Source organism: Apteryx mantelli, chromosome 3 (assembly GCF_036417845.1).
Source record: "Apteryx mantelli isolate bAptMan1 chromosome 3, bAptMan1.hap1, whole genome shotgun sequence".
Lineage (NCBI taxonomy): Eukaryota > Metazoa > Chordata > Aves > Apterygiformes > Apterygidae > Apteryx > Apteryx mantelli.
The window spans coordinates 138454669-138463995 of NC_089980.1; the positions used below are offsets into that span (position 1 = coordinate 138454669).

Here is a 9327-nt window from a genome sequence, read left to right on the forward strand (position 1 = left end):
CGCTAACGGCCCCTCTTCTCTCTTGTGTCCCGGCAGGTGCAGCAGGTGCAGGTGTTCGCGGACGTGCAGTGTACGGTGAACCTGGTGGGAGAGCCCTACCTGAACCCGCCGGCCGCCCTGGGCGCCCCCAAAGCCGCCGCCGCCGCCGCCGCCGCCGTGCCGCCCACCCCGCCGGGCCAGCAGAAGAGCCTCCTGCAGCAGCTACTGACTGAATAACCCGCTTTTACAGAGGAATGTGAAATTTAAATAATGAGACGTACAGAGATTATTATAAATATATATATTATATATTTTTCTGAGATTTTTGATATCTCAAAAAAAAAACCTCGCAGCCATTCTTCAGCTCGTAGTGTTTTGGAGCAAAAAGGGGGGGGGGGTTGTTTTGTTTGGGGGGGGTATTTTTTTTTTTTGGTTTCGTCCCCTTTCCCCCCCTTTTTTTTTTTTTAAAGCGTCGGACGTTGGCGAAGCGACGGGGCAGGACAGTCGGTTTTCTTGAGCCAAAACTACAGATGATTCTTATTTTTGTAATCAGTTGCTGGCTTCTTAATCTGGACGAAGGTTTCTCGGGGAGGCGGGGAGGGAAGGGGGAGAAGGAAGCCGGAGGACTGCGCCAGGAGGAAGAGGAGGAGGAGGAGGAGGAGGAGGAGGAGGAGGAGGAGAAGGAGAAGAGCAATCTCAGTTTCAGCTGGATCTGTCACTGATCACGTCCCGGCTCGGGGACATGGCGGGGGGGGGGGGGTGTCAACGCTGGACTTCTGTGCGAAAGGGCCGTTTTTATTCACGCTTCAACAAAAATACTTCTCCCCCCTCCGCCCCAGCCCGCTTGTGCGTACAATCAGCTTTTTCTAGCAATCGTGAGTTTGTCGGTTTTAAAGAAAAACAGAGTATTTTGACCCACCATTTTTTCCATGTTTTATGCTGGTTTAAAGCCTCCTAGCAAAAACTGAGGCAACAACATGTATATTACAACCGGGGGAAAAAAAAAAAAGACAAAAAAAGAACAGTTCGGGGAAAAAAAAAACTGCAATAATTTTTAGGGGGAAGGATGGGGGGAGGGGTCTGTCAATTACTGTAGATAAAATTTTCTGATTAAATATTAAATAAAATTGAGCAGTCGGTTCTTTCTGCTTTGATTGTGTTTAACAGCTGAGGTAGCTTAAACTATTTAAAATAATAATAATAAAATAATAATAATTGAATTCTCTGTTGGGAGACAGCTTATTTTTTTCCCCTCAAGCCTGTCACTGTAAATAGCTCTGATCTCTGTATAAATTTGTTTTCTTCTCTTTTTAGTTGGGATCGCTTTTAATATTCACTGCTGACTTTTATTGGGGGGGGAGGTGGGGTTATGGGTTTTTTTCCCCTCTCTCTCTTCAAATCGCGCTGGTTTGTGGAAAATGTGTAGCTTTGTTGATTGACCTTTGCAAGAGTTAAAAAAAAAACAGACAAAAAAGAATCGGAGTCGCCAGCTGGCGTTTGGTTGTTTCTGTGCCGACGGTGCGGCGCCGGGATGGAGCCGGCGGCGCTCCGCGATGCTCTGCCGGGTCCCTTCGCCAGCGTCCGGCTTCACCTCGGGTTCGAGGAGGCGGAAATGAGAGAAACGGGGGGGGTTTTGTGCCGGTGGCGGGTCGGGCCGGCATCGCCCGCGTTCCCCCACGTGCTTCGCCGCGGTTTTCCCGGGAGGAACGGATCGGGAAGGGGATGCAGCAAGGGGGACCAGCGCCGAGCCCGATCGTCCCGCCGGGGGGGAACCGGAGCGGCCGGGTGGGCGCGCGGCGGGAATAAGGCGACGGAGGCGGCGGGAGGCAGGGGAAGGTTTAATGGCGGCGGGGTCAGCGGAGGAGCCGCAGCGCCCGGAGGTGCGGGTGCACCTGGCGGCGGGGGTAGGGCCGCAGCGCCAGGCAGGTGGCCACGTCCTCGGGCTGCTCCGTCCATAGCGCGTGGTCCAGGCCGTGATGCCGCAGCGTCTCCGCCAGCGCCCGCAGGGCGGCCTCGTCCGCGGCCTGGGTGAGAGGGAGGAAGGGAGAGAGGGGTGAGCGGGGAGGGGGGAGGAGAGCGCCCCCCCCAAATCCCCTCCCCCACTTACCTCACGCGACACCCCTCCCCCACACTGCCCCGCCCAGCTGCCCTTCCCCACCCACCTCACACAGCCGCCCCTCCCCCATTTACCTCACAACCGCCCCTCCCCCACTTACCTCAGGCAACCGCCCCTCCCCCATTTACCTCACAGCTGCCCCTCCCCCACTTACCTCACGCAACTGCCCCTCCTCCATTTACCTCATGCAAATGCCCCTCCCCCACACTGCATCGCACACTGCCCTTCCCCCTGCCTCACACAACGCCCCTCCCCCAAACTGCCCCGCCCACCCACCCCTTCCCCTGCCTCACACAACGCCCCTCCCCCACACTGCATCACACTGCCCCTCCCCCGCCCACACGCCCCTCCCCCGCCAGCCCCTCCCCCACACTGCATCACACAACGCCCCTCCCACACTGCCCCTCCCCTGCCTCACACAACGCCCCTCCCCCGACGCCCCTCCCCCCGACGCCCCGCTCACCGGCCCCTCCCTCTCCCCCCCGCCTCCCCTCTCCCCCCTGCTGCCTCGCACAACGCCCCTCCCCCACATCGCTCACCGGCCCCGCGTGGCCCCGCCCCCCGGCTCCGCCCACCTCCAGCACCACGGTCCGCATGGCGCCGCCCGCCGCCAGGTAGGCGCGCGTGTCCGGGTGGTCGCGGTGCGCGTGCGCGGCGGCCAGCGCCGCGTGGCAGCCCTGCGCCACCAGCGCGCCCAGCGGCCACGACAGCGGCGCGCGGCACAGGTCGCCCCGCAGCACCACGTACTGCACCAGAGCCTCCTCGTCGGGCGCCGCCATGCCGCCGTACGGCGCGCGGAGCCTGCCGGGAGGGGGCGGGTCGCGCGGGAGGCGGGGCCGCCGCCGCCAGTGAGCGGTGCCGCCCTGCGCGGTGCATTCTGGGAAGCAGGGTGACGCCATCTTGTTGTACGGAAAGCGGCGTGTCGGGGAAAGGCGCGGCGCGGGGGGAAGTGACGTTACGGGAGGCAACGCATTTCCGGCAGCGCTGCCGCGCGCGGTTTGAGCGCCCGTTGTTATGGTGAGCGCGGGAGCCGTTGGGGAGCCGGGGCGGGAGCCGGGGCCCAGGCGTCCGGGCTGCCCCTCCCCCGCTTGGGGGGCCCCCGGCTGCTGCTTTCCCCTCCCCAGTCCTCCCTGTGAGGCGACCCAGGGCGTTTCCCTGCCCCCGCCCCCCCCAAACCCCGGTCCCTCCTAGTGGGGGGGGGGCCCAGGCGTCCAGGCCGCTTCCCCCCCTCCCCCCTCCCTCGCAGCGAGGGGGACCCAGGCGTCCGGCTGCAGCCCCCCCCCCCCCCCGATCCTCCCTGTAGCAGCACCCGGGGGTCCGGGTCGCCCCCGACCCCCCAAACCCTTTTGCGTGTGTCCTGCCGGCGGCTCCCCTGGCGCTGGCGAATTCTGCTCAGCTCCGCGCTGCGGGGAGGTTTCCTTGTAGGGATGGTGCAGAAGGGCAGTTTATAAAGACGGTGGTTTATAACGTGCCGTTTCAGCTGTTGTACCGCAGGCCTGTCCCTGCGCGGCACCTGCCTGGGAGCTAGGCCTCTCCTCCGGGCTTTCTGGAGTCCCGTCCCAACAGCGCAAACGAAAGAGAGACCCCGTGGGGCAGAGCTCTCGCGGCCCCCACGCCGCTACGTCCTGGGACGGCGCCTGGCAGAGGAGGGCTCGCCTTGGCCAATGTCTGCGTTTCCGCCTGCTCGAGAGCAGCAAAGGAAAATGGAAGAAGGGAGAGCGTACTCGCAAGATGGTGAGCTGCCCTTTAACGCAGAGGGGTGCCTAGGGTGCAGGGTACCCTATGCTCTCCTGCAGGACATTCCTGTAAAACACATGCGACCCAAGTGACCTCCTGGCTTTCCAAGTCATGCCTTGGTTCACTCGTGGTTGGCTTAGGGTAGGGGACTTCTGACAAGTCACTCGACTGCTCTGCGTCTCAGGTTACCAAATAAAATTGGGAGTTCTGGGTCTCTGGGGATCAAGACTGGTGCGTTTGCCACCTTACTCTGCTCTTTGGGGAGTTAGCTAGCTAGTACGGGTGTGTTTAGTGTCTGCTAGCACCCAGTCTTGTTGTTTAAAAGTCCCAAAAGCCTCTTTAGCAGATGTTTGCCCTTCCTCTGCCCCCTTGGAGGGCTGTTGCGAGTAGTTTCTCCATGTATCTATACTGGGCCTACTCTGTTTTGGACATCACAGCGCGCACAGCCAATAGACACAGCCTGGATTTTGGAGCATGTCGCGTTCTTCCTTGCAGGGGTGTTATCTCATCTGGAAATGCTGGAGGCGCAGGCTCACGAGTTAGCCCTAAAGCAAGAAGAAACCGAGCAGCAAGAGGAGAAACTGGCCAGGCTGAAAGCACGAGTGCAGGAGCTGAGGCTGCGGAGGGATGAGCTGCAGGCTAAAGTGGACCTGCAGCAAAAGAGGGTGAGGAAGGGCTTGCGGCAGAGGCCTGGCAGAGGGCTCTGGTGTGCTCCCGTTCTTGCGAGATGCATTTACTGAGGTTATTTGTAGAATACAGCCAGCTACTGTTTTTTATTTTCCCTTTTTAAGTAAACATGCAGTCCTGGTGCCCCCTGTTTTCAGTACAATGCAGTCCGGGCAGCACTGCTGGGTCCCCTTGCTTAGAGGTTGTGTGGCCATTTCCAACCTTTTTTTTGCCCCTCTTCTTCTTGAAATGCTCTTTTTGTCTCCGAGCCAGGTTACCTCCCTGTAGCCTGACTGCAGTCCCTACCGGTGACACGTTTTATGTCAGTAATTCCGAGCTGTGGTTCTCATCTCCCGGCTTTCCTAGCTCCTCGGGAAGGAAGGGGTCGTGACAAGCAGTGCCCCAGATGCCGCCCAGCCCAGCGATCGGGCCGTTCTGGAGTGGAAGATGAAAAGCGTCCAGGCCATGCTGCAGGTCTTCTACCTCACAGGTGATGTCCCAAGATCTGCCTGCGGGCGGCTGATGACTGCGTTTTTGGGGTGCTGAGTTTTGGAGGGTGAACTGATGTGAAGTATAATTTCCCTGTTAATACGCTTCCGTTGCGCTTGAAGCCTTTAGAGCGGGAAGATGCCGGAAGAGCAATCCCGTTGTCATACCCTGTCCTGCACAAAAGGCCTCGGGGCTGTTGCAGAGACTGTTATTTACCGAACTGTATCGTTCAGACTGTGATCTAGGTTCTGGAAAGCGTGTGACTACTTTAGTCCTCTTCTCCATGGCACGCTGGAGCCGGAGCGTGTTCGGAGGTGGCAGCGTAACTCGGTTATTGGGGATTTAAGGTACCAGTCCCTAATGCTTGCGTTTGTTAGGAGTCCCTTAGCAAAAAGTTGCTGTGTTTTATGTCCCTAAACCCTTCCAAGTCTTTAATCCTCTTGGGACCCTCTCCGAGCTGGTGTAACGTATTTCACGTACGGGGATGCAGCTCCTTTGCAGTCTGCGTTGCCCCAGCAAAGCTTCCTCGTGGCGACGCGCTCTAGCGATGCTAACTGAACCCCCTCTCCGCACCCAAGGGATCAGCGGGAAGCTGACCAAGCACGGCGTGTGTTTCTGCATCAGCACGGCCTACGAGGGCACCTACCTCGATTCCTACTACCTGGACCTGCTCACCAAGCCGGAGGTGCGCATTCGCCGCCACTCCGTCCCCGTCTTTATCCCCTTGGAGCAGCTAGCCAAGAAGTACTTGCAGACGGACATTAAGCGCTTCCTGTCCGTGCTGTCTGACCACCTGAACGCTTACGTTGGGAGGAGGTACCAGGCCGACCAGTTACAGGTACCAGGGGCCCAGCAGTGACGTTCTCCTCTCCTTTTCCCTTTTGGGTACCAAGAGGGTTTTTAGATGACCTAAAAGTGCAGGGCGAGTGTCTTCCCCTCTCATTTCTCAGATAAATGAGGTTATAGCTCAAAACCCCTGTAGCAGCGAAGTGAAGCGTCGTAGGCGCAATTCATGTGTTCCCAAACTCAGTTTTAACAAAACTGTAGGTTATACTGTGGAGTAAGTCCCTTAGCTTTTGCTATGGTCCCTGGCAGGATGCTCTGAGTGCCAACTTTCATCTTAAACTTTACTACCATTTTGGCAGGAAACCATTGGTTTACTACCCTTACTGTTCTGGATGTTTGTATGTGTGTGAGTGGAAGGGTGGGGAAAACGGAAAGAGATTTCATTTAAATCTTAAAAGCCATGTGAGTGCGTCTGTCTCAGAGGTTTTGACATGGAGCTCTCGCAGTTCTGGCCTTTAGACCTTCACCACCAATTATTGCACGATTATAAACTCAGTTGCCTGTTTCGTTGATTGTCACGCGCTTGGACGCGTTGTTATGGTTCCCTTAAAATCTGCCATACTCGAGGAAAGCTGCCCTCCCCCTCCCAAAGTCCCTCAACCGGAATAGCCGCGCTTTTGTAAAAAACCTCCGGAGGACGTGGCTTAAATAAGCGTTTGCCAGCTGGGGAATTTGTAAGGATTTCATGGACGCCTTGAGGTCTTTCCCGCCCGAGGCTTGCTCAAGGTGCAGCCATCCCGTAGCCTGGGGGGGTGCCGGCCCGGGAGCTAGGGTGGGGGCGCTGCTTTTGGCCGGGGCTGCGGGACTCCCTTCACGGCTCGGCGTTGCAGAGGTTCTCTGTGTCCCTCCAGGAACGTTTTTCAGAGCGTCTCGAAGGAGCCTTGCAGAGGAACTCCCTGTGCAACGTGTTGGTCTTTAATTACAACACGTCGGGGAAAAACCAGACCTTCCCGTTCAGCGCGAAGCTGCTTTATGGAGATCTCTGCCGCAGCCTCCCCACCGAAGCCGTTGTTTCATGTACACGTAAGTGGGCAGCGCTGGCGTCTGCCTGGGGCGTTGGACGGGCGGATCGTTTGCTCTGGAGCTCTGCAGGCGCGTGGAGTTTCTGTCCAGTCGAGCGTGTGGACAGAAAGGCGTAAGCCGTCTTATTTCTTTGTGAGGAAGGGTTATAGAAGGGTTTGAGTGCAAACTCCGATGTTGATATGGTTCCGGCAGGACTGGGACGCCGTTTCCGCAGGTCGGACAGGTAGAGCCCTGCCTGCGTTGGCACAGTCTGCACAACCGGGAGAGCCTAGCGTACGAGTGCGGTCAGAAATTCAGATATTGTCACTCTTGGACATAGTGATCATCTGTTCCAGTCCGCTTGTGGCCTTGGGCTCGTCTCTGACCTCTGAAAAGCCGCCGTTCGGCCCTTGGTCTCGGGGTGGGGTGGCGGACGAGTTGTAGGGGAATGAGATTGAATTTCTCTAGCACCAGGAATTCCTCTTTGTCAGTGCAATTAGAGAAGAGGTTAGCGAGCGTTAGGCAGACACAGGCGGCGCCCTGGCGTTGGACGTCCCGTGTTGTGCAGCTACACCCTCATCGCCCCCGTTGTGCCGTCAGGTGTGCTGCACGCGTGTGCGGTACAGCAGCACGGAGGGAGGCAGGAGCGAGGTTTGCGACCCCTCTGAAAGGGGCAGGGATGCTTTGAAATACTAACGACGACGATTGCTGCCTGAAAAGCTTCCCCAACGCCACCTAGTCCTTCCTCTTCTGCATCCGTAACACTGATCCGGCAAAGATCAACTGCGGTGTTGGATGGCAGCTGCAGCCCCAACAACGCGTCCTAGATTAATCCCGGATCTGTGCTTTTCTATGACTGGTCGCTACAGGCGTCAGGTCGGGTTGAGGAATCGCTTGCCCGTTTGTCTGCCGGTGGCAGGGGAGAGCTGCGGGCTGGCTCCAGCCGCCCGGCATCCCGCTCCGCCCCGGCGAGCCGGCTCGGCTGCGAAGCGCTCCGACGGAGGCGCAGCTAGATGGAGCTCTGAGAGCGGCAGCTGGGGCTCGTCCCTGGTGGGAGGCCTTCTGCAGCGAGCTGATCCCACCTGCGATGCTCCTCGGGTCGCTGTGGGGCTGCAGGGGAAACCGCAAACTGCCCAGACGGTTCCCCCGATCCTTTCCCAGCGGTCGCCTGCCCCTCGTAGGGAAGCTCTGCCTTCGCTCACCGGCTTGTGTCTTCCGAGCCGGGAAAGCGGCTCGAGGGCTAAGGCGTTCCCACATTTTTTGTCCCTTCAGCAGTGGGTGTTTCTGAAGCGCTCGCGCTCTCTGCAGCCGTTCAAATCCCTCGGGGGTGATGCCGGACACAGTGCTAGGAAGGAGAGAGAAGGGTTATGAGAAAAGAAAAACTTGATGGCAAAGGAGAGTGGAAAAACTCCTAAGGGACAAGGGAAGAATTAGAAGCAAATAGTTATTCTGTGCTGCTTGTGCATCCCCTTCCCCACCGGTGCATTGGCTTCTCTCTTCCAGCGGACGCTCCCGCGTCTCTGGCAGGGAGGACGGCGGCTCACTCGGACGTGTTTCGCCACGTGGCTCTGCACAAAGCCTTTGACTCGATCAGCAGCCCTGAAGAAGGCCTGGATCGAGCACCGTAAGCGAGTCCGGCTCTCCCTGGTGATGAGTATTCCCTGAGCTTCCCGGCCTGCGCAGAGTGGCCTCAAAATGCCGATGTTTTCTGTGGACTGCAGCACGGTGGCCGGGAACCCGCTGAGGAGCAGTTGACCCAGTTTGAGTCCTGAGAGCGATATTTCCTTGAGGCTTTCAGGTGTCTGTTCCAGGTAAACTTTCCTCAGCGCCGTGCTTCCGGCTTGTCCTTTGAGAGCGGCTTGCGGTGTTTCTCCGCGGTTGGTGCCGCGGCCCCACATGATCCATAGCCACAGGAAGCGTCTCGCTCTCGGAATGAGAAATTATATCAAAACTTTGATTTCTTGGTGCTTTGGGGGCAACAGCCCTGTGGCTCGCCCCCATGCACTTACCCAGACAGCAGACCTTGAAAAGCAGGGAGCCAGGTGAGCGATCTGTCCCCTGCTTGCAGGGGCCAGGAAAGACGTCGTGTTAAATTCGGGGGTTGGGGGACAACAGGGATCATTGGGATGGGCCACTGAATTGGTTTTGGACAGAGATGAGGTTTGGTTGTTGCCAGCAGCGCCCCGTGCCCCTGTGTGTGCTGCACGGCCAGGGTTAAACCCCCAAAGCATTAACGTTGAACTCTCCAGAAGATTTCGCAGTGGCTTTGGACGTGCTCTTTCCTTCCCTTTGGGCATGGGGCCACTTTCCTCATGCCTTGGCTTCAATTCTGATCCAAATTTGGATCAGAATCTTTAAAAACTTGCTGTTTTGTAACAGGACTTTTTTTAACTTGTTAAGAAAAATGCTGTTATGGAAATTGTAGTACTTAAATCTCCTTTTAGCTTTTTTTAAACTTGTAAATAAAAATACTACGTTACAGAAACTGTGGT

The 9327-nt window shown here is 57.6% G+C and overlaps 3 protein-coding genes across 5 annotated transcripts in view; 2 read left to right on the top strand and 1 right to left on the bottom strand.

Moving 5' to 3' along the window:
* The window catches only part of NCOA1 (nuclear receptor coactivator 1), a 153241-nt gene extending 152042 nt beyond the window's left edge, over positions 1–1199 (top strand). For 2 of the 3 annotated variants that reach the window (XM_067294461.1, XM_067294462.1), the window contains exon 21: positions 37–1199. In XM_067294461.1, the coding sequence (XP_067150562.1) occupies positions 37–216 (180 nt within the window). In that variant the 3' untranslated portion in view covers positions 217–1199. The remainder of the gene's footprint in view (positions 1–36) is intronic. The other variant, XM_067294463.1, reaches the window with a different exon arrangement.
* Positions 1200–1802: 603 nt separating this feature from the next.
* Positions 1803–2893, bottom strand: PTRHD1 (peptidyl-tRNA hydrolase domain containing 1). The gene is made up of 2 exons (XM_067294464.1): positions 2671–2893; positions 1803–2003 (listed from the first exon to the last, which is right to left on the bottom strand). The coding sequence occupies exons 1-2, from the start codon at positions 2872–2874 to the stop codon at positions 1833–1835; spliced, it is 375 nt and encodes a 124-aa protein (XP_067150565.1). The 5' UTR covers positions 2875–2893; the 3' UTR covers positions 1803–1832.
* Positions 2894–3072: 179 nt separating this feature from the next.
* CENPO (centromere protein O) lies at positions 3073–9304 on the top strand. Its single transcript, XM_013946852.2, has 7 exons — positions 3073–3112; positions 3576–3829; positions 4328–4497; positions 4865–4988; positions 5566–5825; positions 6685–6856; positions 8339–9304. Exons 2-7 carry the CDS (start codon positions 3760–3762, stop codon positions 8461–8463), a joined length of 921 nt encoding a protein of 306 aa, XP_013802306.2. The 5' UTR covers positions 3073–3112; positions 3576–3759; the 3' UTR covers positions 8464–9304.
* The last annotated feature ends 23 nt before the right edge of the window (positions 9305–9327 follow it).

What these genes read in the sequence shown, in the direction of transcription:
- CENPO (XM_013946852.2), top strand. Translation starts at nt 3,760, where the DNA reads ATGTCTGCGTTTCCGCCTGCTCGAGAGCAGCAAAGGAAAATGGAAGAA. An exon ending in GAGAGCGTACTCGCAAGATG is followed by an intron (nt 3,830 to 4,327) that starts GTGAGCTGCCCT and finishes TCTTCCTTGCAG; the next exon opens with GGGTGTTATCTCATCTGGAA. An exon ending in ACCAGGCCGACCAGTTACAG is followed by an intron (nt 5,826 to 6,684) that starts GTACCAGGGGCC and finishes GTGTCCCTCCAG; the next exon opens with GAACGTTTTTCAGAGCGTCT.
- PTRHD1 (XM_067294464.1), bottom strand. Translation starts at nt 2,874, where the DNA reads ATGGCGGCGCCCGACGAGGAGGCTCTGGTGCAGTACGTGGTGCTGCGG. An exon ending in TGCGGACCGTGGTGCTGGAG is followed by an intron (nt 2,004 to 2,670) that starts GTGGGCGGAGCC and finishes CCTCTCACCCAG; the next exon opens with GCCGCGGACGAGGCCGCCCT.